Raw genomic sequence first — 20553 nt, 5'->3', positions numbered from 1 at the left:
ACATTGCAATAGAGTCTAAAAGTGGGCTAAAATACACTCTTGTAGCCGCTGTTCACTACTTCTACAGGTCTGTGCATAGTTTATAAAATGTATAAGCAGCGGTATTGTCTTTGACCCTCTCTGCTTTTGCATCCTGAGGCTTTTTACAAACCATGCAGAGGTGTGCTTCTCCTGTAGCAGGGGTAACTTTTCTCCTTGGTTGGTTGTTTAACAGAAGTTAGCTTGGCGGGTATATCCTGTCACATTTGTTTGCTTTTTTTAAATGGTACCGACGTATTCATTGTGCAACTCCGTGCATCAAACTGTGACCCCCTTGAGCAGTCATGGTTTGAGATGAATGTAAAAGCAATTACACCCCTAGTAATCAATGTAATCAAGATGATTTTGTCACTGACTAGAGCTGGTGTACATGTTGTTAAGGTATGGTATAAGCAGGCAAAAAAAAAACAAAAAAAACAAAACAAAAAAAAAAAAACAAAGTGTGGGTGTTTGCTGCTTATGGGACATTTCAAAGATTCACCTTTTGGGCCGGGGTCAAAGCCTAGATCAATTAAAAAAAAAACTCAAGACAATAAAAGCATCTTACACTGATAGCAGGCTTCAGGGATAAAATCAGCCTGACTGCAATGATTCCTATTGCTGTATCCTGATAGCATGCAAGCAATACAGCGCAATGTTTTTCACCCCGTTTGTATTGTCCTCTCTGTTGCGCTTATCGACATGAGCAAAGAACAAGGAAAGAGGGTGATGAGACATCAGTGATGTCTGACAGGAATAGTCCCTTTATTTTCTTTTATGTACCTCACTCAACAAAACCTATCAGCCAGCTTAACAACATGGAGATATTTGTGTATTAATCCACACAATGACTGAAAGTTGTTCTTCTGACTATTAGGCTCACAGCCGTGAAACCCCTGTCAATACAAAGTGCCATAATTCTGTTTGTCTGCATTCAAAATGTGATGTGACATCTGATGCTGGCATGCTGTTAGGACTCAGTGTTATAGAGACAGGCCACATTAGGACAGCAAGATGAGGCGTTAGGATTTTGGCTTAATTATGCTTCCCAGTAATCAGAGATCAGATTCTCTGATCCTCCTCCACATAGCCCTTTCTCTTCATAAGTTGGAGCTTTACATACAAAAACGTCAGTTAAGAAATAAGAGATCAGCACTTGAAACAGTTAGGAATCCAGATTTACACCTTCATAAAACTCTTAATGCACCTTTATGACAAAGACATTCTAACATAAGGCTGATGAAGGATACTGTGGTTGAGAAAGAAATGTCCCAACAGACGCTCTCTGATCTGGAATAAAACGTTTGATATTTATGACATCAGGTCTGAGCCTCCAACAGGATACCCACAATAACCAATGAGAGCAAGCAGAGTGGCATCACCAACAAGATATTACGTACTTTAATGGCTCACAGACAACTACACCATGTTCTCAGCCAGGGTTTCATCCATATCATTTTCCTATTTATTTGTAACTACAAAATGCCAGGACAGCCAGCTGAGAATGTTGAGCACCCTTTGTATGTGTCCTCCATATTTGTTTATATTCTGAAATCACATTTTATCACGCAGGTTTATCTGGAATGTTGTGACTGTGGGATGTCGACTGTAAAACTGTTGCCACAAATAGCAGGTGTTTGGTCTCACAGTGATGGGTCAAGGATGCAGGATATTGGATTTTTGCCAATATCCAAAATGCTGATACTTACAACTTGATTTTAGCAGATACCAATAGACAGCGATAATCTAGTTCAGACCTAAAACTTAGGTCCTCAAACACACAATTTAAAGTTTCAGTTCGAACAAATTTAAGTGCCCAAAACACACTTTCAAGTGTAAGGAGAGATGAACACAGGAAAGGTTTCAGCGGATGTAGGTTTGTTGGTTCAGCCTAAAACTCTATCAGTTTATTTGTTTGTGAGGCCAATGTTTAAAGTCTTTAAAAGCCAAACTGTCAGCTGTACATATAAGCAGAAATTCTCATTTCTGCCTGTTTTCTCCAACATAGCAATTGCATTTCAAAATGTGACTTAAAGTTGCTCATCTTGAGTATTTTTTCAACAAACAAGCAATGATTCTATACTATATAATGCAATGTTAGATGGATTAACCTAGGGCTGAAAATGTATATGAATAATTATTTAATGTTGATTATTTTGACTCTTGTTTCAAATTTGATATATTTTTTGCATTGACAGGAGTGGTCATTTTTATGCCACTCTCATTTTGACTAAAAAACACGCAAAAATGAGGAAATACGGATTTTTTTTTAAACCTCTGAAAAAATACTTTTGTTTGCATGATGTTAGGGAACAACACACTTGCTGCAAAAAATGGTGGTAAACTGGCATTTTGACACATTTCAAGTATTGCACCTTCAGCGATTTGAAAATTGCAGCAGCTTATTTTGTGATTTCATCTAAATTTGGTTAAATTGCCCAGCTCTTGTCAGTAGCCAGCCTAAATCTTCTTACAGGATGTGACAGTAAGTATAGTTGATGCTTACACAGTTTGAATACAAGTCAGCTATGACAAATATGAACCGGTATGAAACATTAATAATATTTCAAAATCAGATCTAAGCTGGGGGTTATTAATGATGTGAATTTAATGAATAGGACTACCTTGGAAAGTCATTATATAAACAAACTATTTAAGTTTCAGCAGTGCCTTTCAATAAGAGCTACCTGACCTCCAGTCTAATTTTCATAGGCAGCTCTTTCCCTCAAACTCATGCTGTCCAGATTTCTGGGCCAATTGTGAATGAAACAGATGTGCATACATCACAGAAGTGTGCAGAGCTATAAGCTGCATCAAATAAGCAGATGATTCAGATTACCTTGACCAAAATGACAAGCAAAAAACCAAAAAACCAAAAACAAAACAAAAAAAACATACAGAAGACTCAATCATTACCTACAAACTAATGTCAAACATCAAAGTCCTAAGAGTCTCTGCTAACTTTCCTTATGACAATAAGAACTGATATGCATGCCTCCTAACTGCTGACATTTAGGAGATACAATAGTGCAATTAAAATGAATGTCCGTTTAAATTCTGTGTTAAAACTACACAAACATCCCTCAAGAGTGGAAGGCCCCATTTCCACAGAATCCTTTTTAATCACCCCGGGGCTCCTTTTGATTTGGAAATGCCATTTTGCTAGTGGCACTAGTGTCATCCTGCATATTAAAGCAGTATATATAGCAATTAAAATCAGTGTTATACTGCTGCTCGGGAGGCTTTATAATAGATGGATGGAGGAGACTGCCATAAATTCTCCGTAATGAGATGCAGAACGATTGGCTGCCTTTCAAAACGAATGCCTCTGCATTTATTGGAGGTAAAAAGGTCATGATTTATAATTTATGGTGCTAGAAGTCAAATACACAAAGAGGAAATCCCAAACTGTGCATGCATAAACAGAAAGGCTCATGGCATGTACAATACTGAAAGCAGGGCTCTACTGATACAATATTTGTTTTAGAAAGAGAAATTATTGAAAGGGTTTCAAAAGCATTAGATAAACATGAAATCTACATTACATGTGAAATTAATCTTATGTGCCAATATGAAGCTATGCACTGTATCAGTTGGGCCCTGTGCAGTTCACCAGTCAAAGTAAAACAAGCAGCTATTACCTGTGATTTTGTCTCGTACTAGTTTACAGGACTCGATTTCTCCGATGCTCCCAAACAAACTCTTGAGCTCCTCTTGGGTCATGTTCTGAGGCAGATAGTTGACTATCAAGTTAGTTTTACTGTCCTCTATGCTCCCTGACTCTACAGGTGAGGAGCAGTTGTTTGAGATTGTTGAAGGACCGTTGCTCGTGTTGTTGCAAGTTGGCCCATTGGACAGCTGTGTTTCCATGGCTGCAATTACCTGCTAAAGAGACAAAGAGAAATCCAGTTAAAACCAGGTACAAATCGACCACAAGCATCACAACACCATCTCACAGTTAAGAAAGGACTCTCTTCAAACGTGTAGATTATAGTTACCATAATCATTATTTATTTTACCTCAACATAAAAACGATTCCTGCAGCTATGGATAAGTAACACACCTACCCTCTCAAACAGGCTAGCTTTGGCCTGTTACTCTCAGTTTGTTCCTCTAGCACTTAATTCATTAACAAATATGTGAAGCAGTCCATCCAACACTGCTACAAAAGTTGGATCAAAGAAAGTTGGAGGTAGGAAAAAAAAGTCTGCACATTTAATTCCCTTTCCTCTATTTGTGACTGCTGCTTTTGTTTCAAGGCAAACTTTAGACTCTTATTAGTAGGAAATCAATGCGGTCCATTAATTTGTCAGATTAAACCATTAGTAGAGCACTAGTAAATTTAAGAAGTAGCAAACTTTTAACAAAACTTTAGAGGTAAAGTGAAGCACTTCATTTGGCAATAAAAACTAGATTTGCAAAACCTACAGGAGCACCAATCTGCAGCCATCAGTATGCTGGCATGGTACAGCAGGCCTTTAAAGAGGCTGATGTATGAAGAGTCTTCCTTTATTAACACATTCACCACGTGCAGAGAGCAGATCTGTGTAACACCACGGTGCATTATATTCTAAGGCATTTACAGTTTTACTGATTGTTGCACAAAGACATTAATGCAATAGTTAAAAATATAACATGTCAAAGCACACAGTTTTAGACCATACCAATACAGACAGACAGCCACAACATGGAGCTTTTCATGAACAAACCCAAAATACCCAAATCCAAATTGTGATTAGTGTCAACAATGTGATCAATTTGATTGGATTATCGGAATATAACTTAGAGCTAACGTCATTGGTATGGCCTGAGCACTGAGACGCCAAATGTTTACAAAAAAGAAGTGCCACAGACCCCAGTCCAAGGCTCAGGCGCCCACGAACCACTTCTAAGCAGAGAAGCCACATCGCACAGTCTGACTGCCATGTTAGTTTGGAGTTGCCGTCTGAAAATGTGGACACAAAAAGTACTTCATGTTAGATCAACAAGAACACAAGCAACAGTCAGAGGTGATCACATGTCATTGTTGGGGTAGAGGAGAAGGAGGCTTTTTTTACTGGCTGTCCATGCAGAGTGGCTTTCACCAGGAAGGGGCAAAAAGCAATGATTCTTATAGTCACAGTTCATCTTCTGCTTGGAGGGAAACCTGGCCAAAGCAACACTGGCAATAAGCATGAGGGATGGCAATCAGCAGAATGGATGCACAAAAATGATCTCCAATATCAAACAATTTAATCAGTCTGCTCAGATTGCATACGCCGCACAAAAGCTACACCAACACTTCCAGCACGTATTATCAGCACAAACAGAAGTGCAATGGCCAACCTATGAGTCTGCAAGTCTCTGCATGCTTCGCTTCAACAAACCGCTGAGCACTGGTCGGAAGACTCAAAAAAAAAAAAACAGAGAGCACAAACAAACAGAGGCAAAAAAAACTCCACTGGAACATTATTCACCACAAAAAGACTGCTAATTTAAACAACAGCTAAACCTCAAAATACAATTTAGGAGGATGAAGTTCAAGAAAAATACTTCCTTAACCATCAAACACAAACAAACATTACAGGTGGCCCTGTTTACATTCCCATCAGTGTACCTGCTTTTAGCTGGACTGTTAAGAAGAAAGAAAATTACAAAATTGATCACAGTTGACAATGAAAATTTACTTTAGCATCACTGAAGCTACAACTATTAAAAAATTAAATGGTATTTAATAGGTAGCTACTCTTGCATCTTTGTATCATTATTGCTCGTAAGTTATTTATCTTTAAAGCTAACATGCATAATTTACATAGATTTAAGGCTTCTCTTTATTATCCAAGGTTATGATTACAGATTCCCTGACGCATTGGATTAACATTGGTATCAAATATTGACCCCGTTTCCAAGCATCTGCGATCAGCCAAATGATGTGACATGAACAGATATCATTACCAGTGGCAACCCCTCATATGCACGCTCATTCACGCTGTATGGTACCCGCAGATTTGGGGAAAAAAAAAATCTGTGAATTAAATTCCCTGATGCTAAATATCTCTGCCTAGTCACAGTGAGGATATAGGGTTAAATTATTACATAAATACATGCAGAGATGGCTCCTCCCTGCCTCAACCTTCACCGTTTATCTCACTGATTCTGTGTCACACATCCATCAGCTGTGGCTAGATTTCTCAGTCAGAAACTAGGCGTAACATCACCGCCTGTTTTACACAGCAGACCACAAAACAATTTCAGACATAAGTATCCTGCTGTTGAAAGCAGCATGTGATTGACAAGCAGATTTCTTCATGTTTTTAACGGTCATCTCCCTGACCGATGAGAAATAATTTCATTTAACTGATGCGGCTTTTTGAATTGCAGTTAATCACATTTTTTAATTTTTTTTTTTTTTTAAAACAAGGTAGTTCAGACATAAAGTTGATTCTATTATCTTTATTTTCAATGGAACTGCAGCAAAACTAAGTGAAGTTATGGGGCTGTGACAGAATATTACCATGCATGAATATTTGATATGAGGTGCTATTAAAAGAGTCGGGACTAGGCAAGACACACTTCAGTAGCCTGCGTATTTGCACTGATATTCAGTGCAAGACGATTAATAGTTAAAATTTTCAAAATGGACCTGCAAGCTTTGCATTTTGTCTTTTTTTACTTGAATTAAAGAGAAAAATTCCAGTCATACATTCTGTAATCAAAGTTTTAAAAATTGTACAAAATCTCGTCTGAGATAAGAGTCTCATCACAGCCTTATGCATGACTGATTTTGATAAAATTGATTTGTTTTGGCTTTTGATTAGGTGAGCAAAGCAGAACTGCATTGTGGACTGCACAATCTTGGTAATGCAATTGTTTTGCAGTTTCTTCCATTCATCAGTTTTAACACCGCAGGTTGCTGGAGCCTATCCCAGGTGTGACAGAGCGAGAGGTGGGGCACATCCTGGGCTGGTCGTCAACAACCACACACCAACAATTCAGAGTTACAAGTAAACCTAATAAGCATGTCTTTGGTGTTTCAGACGAAGACCGAGTACTCGGAGAGAACCTATGCATGCACGGAGACAATTTATTCAAAAATAACTGCAGCCTTTAATAGGATTTTTAATTGCACAGCTTAACATCCTGATTGTGATGAGGTTGATTATACAGCATTAAAAGTACTGGTTGAAAAGTCAAAAATGATAACCATAAGTGTCCTAAAAGCCCTACTGAGCATTTATAGAGTAACTAAACCCCAAGACTACTTTCTTCAGCTGAAAATCTGTGTGTTTGGTTATATAGTAGTGATGTTGATCAATTCAGGTCCAACTTCAAAGGGTTTAAAGTCTACATACTGCCATAGAAATATGTACTGCATTTGCCTTCAACAGGTTTAAACTACAAATCAACTTTTCTAATGGTTGATCTAGAGGCAGGAGACACATGTGGTGTCAGCTGCTGCCACTTTTCCAGCGACTTTATACCCAGACATGCCAGATACCGTTTCACATGACATGGCATATATTTCACATTCATCTGGGCAACAGCCCATAAAAGGGGCTATGGAAGGGCAGAAGATTTTCAAACAGGTTTGAACAAACATTTTGTCTCATAACAGCAATCAGAGCAACATAACATATGATACAGCCATTGTAAGCTGCTGCTGAGGACTAGACTGACAAAAGCTCGACACCCAGCTGTCATCATGTCAATAAATGATTCTTTACTGCCAGTGGAGCCAGTTAGTAAATCAATTTTTTGCCAAAACTGGTCAGAAGAGCTAAAACCTATTTTCCACTACAGCTTTCAGTGCAGTCGTTTGCTCTGCTTCCACTAAATAAATGTTCAGTTTTGATAAAACTGCAGCTCAACCTGCATCCGCACTACCAACTCTTTGTCCTCAAATTACACTGAATTTTCTAGTCATTCTCTGACCCAGAACAAGTGTCTCAGAGTAAAGCTTTCGAGATGAATCTGCCTCATGAAAGATGGAATCTGCCTAATCCATCAGCTTTGCATGGTTAGTTGCAGAATTAAAAGCGTCCATTCAGTCCTCTGTAGTTAAAAACTAGAATGGCCGTCTGAGGCGGCAGAACCACGCCTAAGCAGCGCCACCGAGGAACTCACGCTCCCATTGATTACTATGGTGTTCAAAATTTCTAAGTCTGAGAAAACCAAATGGGTGCATGGATCATCACCAAAATCTGATCTATTCTTCCCTGTCACTATCCCAATATTCCCTGAAAGTTTGGTGAAGAGCTGACTTTCCGTTCTCCAGTTATCTTGTACACATATAAACAAAGAAACAAACAAAGATACAGAACCCTTTACATAACCCCCTGCCGATTTCATCGGCGTGGGTAAAAAACAATCTATTACGTATTTAAGTTGGCTGCAAAATCACCACAGCAACCGCGGGTTACACAAATGGCTTTGACACTCTGGGATTAGTGTGGTTCCTCTGCCTACATCACAAATTCGCTGTTTTCTTTCTTAAAACAAGGTTGATATCATTTAAACACATGTCCTCTACTGGAACATACATGGTCGTTTCACACTCTGGTAGATTGTGGTAAGTCTTCCTTTAATTATGATGGCATTACAACTTGTAATAAAGTCCACTATGAAAAAAAATAGATGGGATTTTTACTTTTCACCAGAACCACTCTGTTTACCTTGATAACAGAGATACCCAATCCTCCCCTGCCCCTCCATGCCCTCAGCTGTCTCAGCAGCTGATACAGCTCTGAACCATCATGGTCTACAGCAGCTCTGAGGAGAAAAGACCTCTAATCCAAACATCTATGTTGCAGTATTGGGCTTCTCAATTCATCCCTGATGACTATACTTGTTCATAAGTTCGTGTGTTTTATTCTTTATATTATCATAATTTAGTATTAGTCACACTCGAGCTGCAAAGGGCAAAAAATGCACTTTTTATAGGGTAGCTATAAACAATATTATGCATTAATACTTTGAATGCCAGTTTTTTGTCATGATGCCACCATGTTTTTCGAATAAAAAACAGAAAAATGAATTAATTTCAATACACTACATGCAAAGTAAATTCATCACATTTATTAAATCAATTCTGTAAATTATTACATTTTGTGTCACCTTATGCCTTTGTTTCACAAGTTGGTCCCCTTTGCTTTCACACCTCAAACAAACCACACCAGGGTTGGTTTTGAAGAGAACCAAGAACCCCTGTATTTAAGTGGACCAGAGTCCGCTTGTTTGGTTCACACCAGAGTTCGTATGAGCTTTCACACCTCTCCAAACGAACCGGACTATCCGGGAAAACGGACCAGAGTTTGTTTAAAGCGGACCAAACAGCTCTGGTGTGAATGCAACCTAAGTCGCATACTGTATGGCACTATGTTACACTAACAAGAGGTCAGAGGTGATATAAATGTGCCAGACGTTCGTATGTTGGATGCAAATGTTTGACATTTGTTGCTTTGCTTATATAAAAACCATACAGCATAAGTAACTGATCACTAAGTGTCCTATTTATGAACTCTTTCCATCTTGCTGGTTGCCTCTTGTGAAAACGTCAACTTGCAACATCTGAAATGTGAATTGATTTTCTCTACTGAAGTGATGAAAACAGCATTCCAACTGTCAGATGAACCAGTGAAAGTCAATAAAACTGATCAATATTTCTTAGTGGGGTCATCTTAAAACAGCCTAAGAGCCATTTTATGAGCTTCACCAGTGAGCAGGAGAGGTGGATAATGCATGAATCAAAATATTAAATCTTAAATTCTTTATCAAATATTTCAGAAAAGGAAGAATTAGATATGCACTCTTGTTTGCTCTGCGTTGTGTCAACATTTCTCTTCCATCCTAAACTTCCTGCACTCTCACACTGCAGTCTGAATGTTTATAGATGTCAATAAACATCAACTTCTACTGGAGAGATCATAAATCCTTCCTGACATTTTTTAAATCATTTGACACATTTAGAGAGTTACTCTTGTCTTGAATCACATTTTTGTCAGTACTGTTTTGAATCTTGACTAAATTAATTCAGTGCAGCTGTCATGATTGTAGAGGACCACCTCTGATTATTTGAACAAGCTGTTTCTTTTTATTTGATGCTTTTATGGCTGTTAATTGTGTAACAGCATTGCAACAGCTCAACTGTCACTGTCAGATGCACTGATTGGCTCTGCTTCACATTGTAATGTACATAAATGCACGTGAAAGTACAAATTGTGGCAAACAGCTCGGTGTCAGTCAGATCCAACAGCTGTAGATCCGTTCTGTACTCATATTGGATTAGAAAATAATTACAACCTCAGCTTATTCAAGTGTGAAAAACTGGAGGTGTTCTGTGAGCGTGTTTGATGACTGTCTACTGTCATATCCTGACTAAAAATGACAATGTACTTAAGTGTGATTCATCAAGAAACTAGACATCTTTCTGTTGTGATTACATATCAGCCTGAAATCCTATCAGTGTGGTATGCAGCTTCTCACTGGAGAAAATAAGCAGACTAGACCAGAATACATAGCACAAATATGGCTGAACAAAAATGTTTACAACAGTAACAAAATGCTCTGCTTATTGTTTTACAATGTCTCCGAAGTTCCAAAGCACTTAAAGAAAAGGTGAAAATGAGATGTACAGACAAAACCATTACAACAGACCTGAAAATATTAATTTAGCTGATGAAACGGAGAATGTGTTTGGTCTTAACTGAATTAAAACTTTGAAGTCTGCAAGACTTAAAAAACAAAGCATCCACTCAACATTAACATGCTTGGCCTTTAGCTCATCTGTACTAGTGAGCCTGGTATCTCAGCTTTCTTTTGACAAAACCCCTTAGACTCTGTTAGGTTCAGGTCAGGCCAGTTGGCTGGCAACAGGCCAAGGTTGAAAGTCCTGTTTTCAGATGAGAATAAATTTAACATTATCATTATATTTGGAAATCGAGATCCCAGAGTCCAGAGGAAGAGCTGAGCAGCACAGAATCCAAGTTGCCTGAAGTCCTGTGTTTTCAGCTTCCATAGTCTACTGGGTTGGGGTGCCATGTCATCTGCTGGTGTTGGTCCACTGTACTTTGTCAAATCCAGAGTCAATGCTGTCAGCTGTCTACCAGGAGATTTTAGAGCCCTTTATTCTTCCATCTGTTGAGAAGTTTTAGATACTGATACTGGTTTCTTTTTCCAGAAGGACTTGACACCTGCCCACAGTGAAGCCAAAGCTACAAGTTACTGCTTTGCAGCCAACTTGCCTGACCTGAATCCCATGGACAATCTAAGGGGTAGTGTCAAAAGGAAGATGAAACACCAGACCAGTAATACAGATAAGCTGACAGCTGCTGTCTAAGCAACATGGGTTTCACAAAACCCAGGCAGTGCCACAGGTTGATCGCCTCCATGCTCACAGCACAAATAGACTTGTGTGTACATGGAGGTTTGTTTGTTTACTTCTTTATTATGTAATATGTCTATTACCATCACTGCTGTCTGTCTCTTGAATGGACTGTAGACAAAATGCATTGAGAGTGTTGCAGTGCATGAGTGCAAGTACGTGACTCATTTGATTCATGTCCCTAAGCCAAGGTCAAAACCCATGACTACATAACCCGAGCAAAAAATAGAAACCACAGCCATACAGCAAACAGCATGGACACCCAAGACCAGTTACCACAAATACATTTCATTCACTGAACAAATTAACCACACCAGCATACATCATTGTCACTTAGTCTGAACAGTCAACTGTCTAGTAAGAAATCTTGTTTTTTACGGCTCCACACCAACAAATTTTTGTTCAAAGTGTCCACGCAATGGACACTCTTGTCCTGTCCATTAGCTGTGCAAATAAGAAATTCAGTGCTGCAGTGGCTTGACCTGTCTGCAAAAAACAACTACTTTACTGAGTAGATATCTCACTTTTAACAAGGCTGAGCTAGCACATACTTGTGTTTACATGTGTCATAAAATTACAGTACAAAGTTGATGACAAAAAAACATGCATGGCACTATTATTAAAGAAATTAGTGATGAATCACCCATGTCCTGAGGCAAACTGCCTTATGTTACACATTCCCAAGACGATAAAGGAAAAAAAATAGAAATACATGACTGTTGTCCGTTTAAGTGCACATCAGTCAGTGTGCATAAGTCGACAGTCCTGCTTGTATTGACAGCCTGATTGCACAGTGACTTAAAAATAAATCACTTTAACCCATACATCATCTCCCCCATCCTGAATCTTCGGTCTGACCAGGATTTACTGCTATTAGAATGATCAATCAGCATACATGCTTATGACTGCTGATACTATACATACTGTTACCATTATTACTGAGACTGTAGCAATTTAAATGAAAATAGCATTGAGATCGATTTACAGCGAGGGCAGCCACTGATTTATCTTATTGATTGTTGTTGCTCTGTTTGTCTCGGTCTCTCTTCTTGCATTAGCTTTGAGACATGGCTGTTACATATGAGTCTGGTTCTGCTCAAGGTTTCTGCCTGTTAATAGGAGACTTTTGCTTTCCACTCTAACTTCAGAGCTGTACTCTGAGGATTAATGTAAGGTCTATAAATAATATAACATCAAAGATTAGAGTCTAGACCTTCTCTCTCTGTGGAGTGTTTTTACACAACTTTTGTAATGAATATATACATAAAGATCAATTTATTAACTCAGTGCCGTTTCCTTTTTTAAAAGGACGGTGTCGCAAGCCAGATGTCAACCCTCTCATGCAAGGAGCTCAACAGGGAGGATGCAATGCATGCATGAAGTTTACACAACTAAAGTACATTCTGGTGCTCTTAGCTGCAAAGAGAAGCAGAGAATTGGTTAAATATGGAGACCTAAAAAACTGTAAACACCATTTGCCTCACTTAAAACACTGGGGTATAAAAGTAAATTTAACAAGTAACTTAATTTATTATGTTGATTGGGGCTAGGCAATTAATCCCCAATTAGATTAAATCTCTCTCTATGTATATATAATATTTCTTTCATGTGAAATGTGTCAAAATACCACTTTGATAATTTTTTTGCAGTATAGATTTTATGCACATTATGCAATCATTCAAGTTTTTTTAAGAATAAAAATTCCTGCTTTACTAATGTAGATGTTTTTCTCATTTAAAACAAGATTGGCAAAAATGATCACCCTTTCAATATAGCTATTGATATCAGGTCTCTAATATCAATCTAATATTGTGTAGGTTAAAATATAAAATGATTTATTGCTCGAAATTTTTGAGGGATCTTAAAATAATTGCATATTAAATCACAACCACAATATTGGGGGGGGGGGTCTAATGTGTGAAAGAGAGACAAAGAGTCATAACTGTTTTGACCAGATAAAGGAGAAATAGTGATTTATGACTGAAAGTAGTAGGACAAAAATTAATGTCCCAACTCCCTAAGTCTTGAACTGGCCTCCTGTGTCTGCTCGTTCCTCACTGCTTGTAGGTTAAAACAGCAATGTTTGCTAGCCTCGGTGCTCCAGCTGACAAATAATTCTCCCCCGTGCTTCCTGCCTTTAGTCAGGACTCTGCAGCAGGAAATTTAAGGTGGTTGTATGTATACAATTTACAAACGACTCTCAACAAAGATAGTACGGATGTGAGAATGTGAACTCCTCATCAATCTTAGCTGTCAAAAAAACATGCCTTGTTCAAGATTAGCATGAGATGAATACAGTTAATCTCACTGCCTTTCATCAATAACATCAATGATGCATTGCATTTGTACTGCAATCACATCATTTTGGGCTTCTATAGTTAAACTCATTTAGCTTTATGTGCATGACTGAACTTCCTGAGTTCACCTGACTAAATATAGTTGGCCAGAAAATAATAAGAAAATGATAATTAGTACACAGAATCATAAGTTCTCCAGCCATTACTTTGTTTTAATCTCCATAACAAGCCAGATTACAGCAGCTACAGTAGCTCTTAAGGGACATATGATTCAAAAAGCATTGAACAGGAACAAGAGTCTGTTAATCCTGATGTCAGCCATGAGAAGAAAAAGTGATGCAAGCACTTTGATGGAAAAACAATGATATCATGCAAGCCATAGAAACACATTTTCGTTGCTTAACAGCACAAGTAGGCCTGTGCAATAAATTGGTTTTATCGATTAATTTTGTTTGGGACAAATTAAAAAATAACAATCAAGATTTTCTGATATTCCTCCATGCTCCTCTTTCTCTCCCCCCCGGGGCTCCCGTAGTTTACACCCTCCCCCTCCTTCACTACAGAGATGCACACACAACAGCACGGCTACTGGCGCAATTGCTGAGTTTCGTCCCATAAGAATTGTATATTTTCGTCAGGTGTTTGGACCTGATTCAGGTTCGCAGCTTCGGACCATGAACACACCAGAGCACGCTGCCATATTTGTTTAAAAGCTGTGGCATTTAAAGGAAGCAGCACGGCAAACGTGTGTCAACATCTCAATCAAAGACATGCAGCCGAGTGGCGAAAGTGTGTCTCACTACGGAATTGACAAGACCACTAAACCCATCAAACACACACTTAAAGCAGTCAATGGCAGTGAAATCTAGTGGTGGGCACTGGGTAGTAAACCAGCATCAATACTGTCAATGGTAAAAATTTTGCCACAAAATGGATTTGTGCATCTCCATCATTATCAGTGTTTAAATGGGTGGGTTCAGCTGTAGAGCCCACACAAGGCATGACGCAGCAACTAGCTAGCAAAGTGATGGGAAATGGCTTATTCTGAGTCCCGTCAGCACTAAGTTTTACTTTAGCAGTAAAAGCAGCCACGTAACTAACTGAACGTCATTCACTCAACCTACTGTATTTAAACTGTAATACAGTAAACAGGTTACACCTGTGTTTTTCCTCTTAGTTTAATGTCTGTAATAATCAGGACGGTGTTCATTTTGTAGAGCGTATCTGTCGGTCTGTCTGGGGCTTTAACACAAGTTGGGTCGCCTCGGTTTGTTTATAGCTCAGTGCTGCAGGGATTCCACTTAAATAACAGTTTGAAATGTGTTTAAACTTCTGACTCGCTTAAGTACACGTCTAGTCCTAGAAGTGAGCTGTGGCGTTAAACGAGACAGATGTATGAAGAGTTGCAGCTCTAATCACTGCACTTTGCAGAAAGTCACCGGTACTGCTGTAGAAACTTAGCTGAACAATGATAAAAAGCTACTTCCTTCAATTCCTTCACAATAAAGGTATGTAACTGTTGATATTTATGAAGGGCTTTTATTGTGAAAGCCCCCAATAGGAAATAGTCAATTGCAGCTTGACTACCTCAGCATTACAGAAGTAAAACCTAAAACTATAGGAGCAGTAACACAATATTGAACGTACAGAAGTAAAAAAAAAAACATTTCATGTTATGCTCAGACATGAATTCTGTATGCCATCACAGGTTTCTGCAAATAACTGCAGCCTTTCTGTGTTGATGTAAACTCTCCTTGCAGTAAAAAAGTTGCATTTTTGAGACCAAATTACTGCTTGCTCTTACCCAAGAGGAAAATTCAGTTGGTATTTGTCACATTTAATTCTTAAAATAAAACAAAAAAATGCTTTTACTTTTTTGGTAATTTGTATGTTTTTTAAACAAGGATAAGAAAAAAATCGCTAAAAATCGTATAAATCATATATTTTTAAAATAAAATCAGGGATTAGATTTTTAAGCCATATCGCCCAGGCCAGAGCACAAGCCTAAAGAATAAGCAGCAGGCAGAGAAAGACAACAAGCAGTGACACATTTTGTTAGCCTCGTTAGCACTGGTTAGCACACGTCACTTTGATTATATTAGAGCACAGAAGATAAGTCTGGTAATCATGAAACTGATAATAGAAAAAATGGCCATACTGAGAAGCCTCCTGTGAGCTGATGATTGTCCAAAGGAGGAACGATGAGCAGATTTTAGGCCTGATTTGCAACCTGTCCAACAGGCCTCTGCAGAGTAAGCTACTCTGTCCCAGGGTGGCATAAAGCTCAGTGAATCCCCATTTGTCCCTTGTTAACAGTATAATATCGGAGGTATTTTGATTTTTAAAGACAGATGTGCTGAGTTGTTGCACTGTTGAGGAGCCTAATAAACTCTAGACCGCCTCGCTCATACAACACTGCTGCATGTTGCTGTTTTCTTTACACTGTTTTGACCCAACCTATAACCCTCTGTTACACTACCATAACTGGTTAATTTAGAACTGTGATTTTAAAATGCCGATGGATAGCACACCATAGAAAACACAGTGGACCACTGGCAGGTGCATGTGCACCTCTCTTTATTTTGTAAAGTTAAAAAACACAAAACCTAAAATTAGCAAGTACACAGAACTCTAAGTTTTCTTCCCTACTGTATACAAAGCAGGTTGTTGTATTCCTGGAGTGAAGGCATTTACTTAACTCAGCTGTTGCAATGGCAGCAAAGTTAAACTACAATGAACGTCAGTGGCTCATCTATCATCACTTCTAACAGGCATTGCATTTTTAAAACAAATCCTAACTCAGATTCTTCATACATTACTAAAAAAAATGTTATGACAACATTTTCCATACCACAGCAACAAAAAAACTCTTTGGCATCCAAAGCTGGTAAATTTAGTTATTGTAATTTCCAGCCTGCACTTGGGGTAGGATAGGACAAGGTGTTGAACAGGTACAGTACTCTCCTATCAAAGTAAAAGCCTGATCACGCTGTTGTTGTTGTGAGATTGCCTATGTTTTTCACATAATGCTTTTATTTTTAAATGTTTCTGGGATAGTTCTTTGCTCTTGCAGTAACTTCCAATATTGCTTTGGTTTCTCTCTGCATTTGTATTTAACTTTTGTTTCTATTCTTTGTAAATTATTTAAAAACATCTGATTATGATCATTATTAACTCATATGTGATCTCCATTTCATTCTGTCATGTCTTTGCATGTAACTTACGCTTTGCTCCTTTATGTCAGAAAATCATCAGTTTTAATGTCAAATCTCTTTATAAAAGCTAAATTCCTTGAGTCATGTTAACTGAAACCAATTAGCCTGTAAGATCAATGATGGTGTGTATAAATTCTTAACTTATCTTATTTAAGCATAAAGGTCATGAATTAAATATATATATAGTGTAGTTCCTTGATACTGAGGTAACTGTAGGCCCATTTCCTCTGTGTTTCCTCTTTATTTGCTCATATTTGGACTTGTTTCTAAGGCAAATGCACTCTATGAGTCCGAGGGAATCACTAACAAAGTGCCAGTGTCATGCACCGTTTTAAGTTTTGTTCTTTAACAGCTTTTGGTTGTGGGCTACTAGTTAGTTAGCAGTCGTTTTAATAGAAGCATCTGCTCATTGATGTATACATGCATTTTTGAGTATTTACATGGGAGAGAGAAAGAAAAGGTGCCATGGTAGGCTTATTTATCGTTGCTCATTTGTGTGCGCAAAGTGCTCAAGTTGTGAATATCGGGAGATGTGAAGCACTGTCCTTGTTATTACGACACTGATTACGCAGCAGCTAAAAACCCTTCAAACAAATGGCTGCATGTAGCATGTGTTTAATCACAGGTTGTGTTGGGTCAGGTCTCACTCTTATTCACTGGTCTGGGTGGATCTGGGTATTAAATGGGGATAACCACAGTCAGGTCTCAGGTCTGAGCCCAGCAGGTGTGGGGAGATGCGGGCTTGTAAAACTGGACCCCTGCAGGCCTCTGCTGTGCTGTCAGCGTGTCTTTATGATTTTTTTTTTCATGCCTTTCTTAGTTAAATTTTAAAGAAGCACTAAAGGCTTAAGGAGAAGATTTATTCCCAGTATATATGTGTGTTTAAGCTCAGGGCTGGACTGGGAAGAAAATTCGGCTCTGGCATTTTTAGCTACAACGAGTTGAATACACCTATCTGTGTACACCTTTACTTGGCCCCACCTTAATATATCCAGTAGGATTGGGCAATATCATTCACCGCAAACCATCAATCTGAATACGGCATTCTATGATAATAAACTCTAGTTGATGATGTCTGCATGTGCAACTGTTGCACACACATACGTCATTAACTTGCAACACACTTGCAGCTCACATGCAGAAGCATAAACATGGCGGAAGGCAGAGTTAAAACAGGATCAGTTTGTCACTAAACGAAGAGCTACCTCCATTACCTGGAACTGGTTTGGCTACAGAAAATCAGACTCGGAGCAAACAACGATAGTATGCAAAGTTTACCAATAAAACGGTGCCTACAAAGGATGGAGGCACATCTAACGTAAACACAAACCTGAGTACGAGTAAAGCCAGATGATGCGAGAGAAGATGGCGGCAACCACATCTAGGAAAGTTAAGAAAGTTTCCACGCAGATGGGAATTGCTGATGCATTTTCTCATTGCATGTCTAATGATAAGAAAGGTAAACAATTAAAAGAATTGACAGAGCTGTGGAATTTTGCTTGGCAAGAAATGTTGGCACTGCAACCTGTTGAGAAGGAGCGATTACTGTGAATGGTCCATAAAATGGCTGCTAGATAAAACATGCCCATTTGCACTCCTTTTGCTGTTTTATCGTATAAAAACCTGAGAAGTAGCTACGATTATTTTTGCTGTGTGCACTATTTTTGCTGCATTTATTTGTGCCATGATAAATTAACGCAGAATCTGAGTTTACTTTAAATACTGTTTGATTAGATCATTGTTGTGTACTGATTTACAGTACAGGTGCACTATTTATATGTAGCTGGTACCAAAAATAAATTTTCCCCAAACTATCACATAGCTCAGAGGTAAGTGGCATACCACATCTAATGGTGTGTTTAGGTAGAAGTACATAAAAAACATTTATTAAAAAAAATGTCAGTGTGCATTGTATTTACAAATTACACAGGCCTTAATATAAATGGCTATAAACAATGAGATTACTGATCAGTTAAGAAAGTGAACTGAATAATGCCAATAAACAAATAACTGATTATAATTACTAGAAAAAACTACTCTTCTACGTATATTTATTAGGGACTCTAAATTCTTAATCCACTTTACCCTAAAAGTTAAAACTGAACTATTTACCAATTTAATCAGCAGTTTTCACAAGCAGTAACCTGGAAACAATGACAAGATCCAAGACATTACAAAGGAAAATTTACTATACACTAGTTTTCACTGCAGCTGTAATACAGAAAATTACTCATAGGTGTCATTTCACTCTACTAATATTAAGAGCACTCAAAACTAATATGAATGAAAATACCAACAATACTGGCACAAAGTCTGAACTCAGGGATTTTACCTACAATGAAGTAGTTTTACGGTACTTAAGACGACTTAAACAGCAATCTCTTAATTCTTCAGATCACAACCATTTGTTTCTTTATAAAAGGGTTTACTCCTTCACTCTCCTCATGCTCATGTTTCTCATCTTTCCTTTCAAACACCTGCCTCTCCTCCTCCACATGAAGCTGCATGCAGCATCAGACCACGTCTGCAGACAGCACAGTCTTTACAATTATTGCTGCATCATGACTGGCAGTTTTTTCTTTTTATTTGACATTTATTTACATATTCTGTAGATTGCTTTTAGGCATAAGTTTTGCTTTTTCCAGCCATTTTAGTTTCACTTTCTAAGCTGGAGCAGAGTGGGGAGAGGAAGGGTGTAAACGGGTCTTGATATATCTTGAGATCAGATTGGGCCGGTTAACTGTTATTATGAAGAAAACAACCAATGGGCCACTGCACCTGCTCTATGGGGCCAGTGCTTAGTGCAAGTAAATTATAACAAATCCCAACGTGCATCAGCCCACCAGGAAACATGCCAGCTTGCCAGTCCAGCCCTCGTTTCAGTTTGTGTGCCGCTGTGTTAGGGGATGGCGTTATGAACATTAAACTGCTGATTGTTGTCAGTAACCTGCATGATAAAAGCAGACATGGTGTGAGAGAACAGAGAAAGGCTGTTTTTAGCAGATCTCCATGGCACATATGCACGCTTATTTCTGTGTTTATCTCACTGACAATCTGCAAAGGGATTTATTGGCAGTCAATTTGTTTAACACCACCATGATACATTTTCAACAATCCACGAATTGCAAGGGTTCTGAGTGCGGTTCGGTGTGTTTCACCTCAACAGCTGTAAATGAGAGGTTCAAGATCTTTGGGCTGCAGCATTACACTTGTGTAAGCAGGGAGGAAAGGTGCAGAGACAGAGCCACACCAAACAATTTAAACTCAGTTTTCTTACATGTGACTGTTTTGGTACTAGTGTTAAACCACCTCTGAAATTGACTCACCACATGGAAAACCTTTCCACATGTGATACCACAGCGGACAGTTAATAATCATATTGACAGCTGTGTCAACCTTACTGAACACGTACAAAAATCTGACACCGATGATTTTAATAAAAGGCAAACAAGATTTTTCTAAAATAACAAATACTCAAAATAAAATATCCTTTCCTTTGGACTACCATTAACATTCCAGATGATTCGTCTACAGTGATTTCAGTATTTTCTAATGTTGTCAGTGTTTGTGCAGAGAAGTAAAGCTCACAGTCAAAAGTCAGAACTTATCAAATCATAAGGTTCAAGGATCATCACTGTCTCTCTCCTCTGCCCTCTGTTTGCAG

The 20553-nt window shown here is 38.4% G+C and overlaps 1 protein-coding gene across 4 annotated transcripts in view; it reads right to left on the bottom strand.

Annotated features, from left to right (window-relative positions):
• Window positions 1-20553, bottom strand: part of elavl2 (ELAV like neuron-specific RNA binding protein 2) — a 61688-nt gene that overhangs the window by 28306 nt on the left and 12829 nt on the right. For 3 of the 4 annotated variants that reach the window (XM_041779605.1, XM_041779607.1, XM_041779608.1), the window contains exons 2-3: window positions 4873-4963; window positions 3660-3903 (exon numbers count right to left, since the gene is read on the bottom strand). In XM_041779605.1, coding sequence (XP_041635539.1) covers window positions 3660-3903; window positions 4873-4944 — 316 coding nt within the window. In that variant the 5' untranslated portion in view covers window positions 4945-4963. The remainder of the gene's footprint in view (window positions 1-3659; window positions 3904-4872; window positions 4964-20553) is intronic. The other variant, XM_041779606.1, reaches the window with a different exon arrangement.

Source organism: Cheilinus undulatus, linkage group 22, assembly GCF_018320785.1.
Source record: "Cheilinus undulatus linkage group 22, ASM1832078v1, whole genome shotgun sequence".
Classification (NCBI taxonomy): Eukaryota; Metazoa; Chordata; class Actinopteri; order Labriformes; family Labridae; genus Cheilinus; species Cheilinus undulatus.
This window is presented reverse-complemented; position numbering and strand designations above follow the sequence as displayed.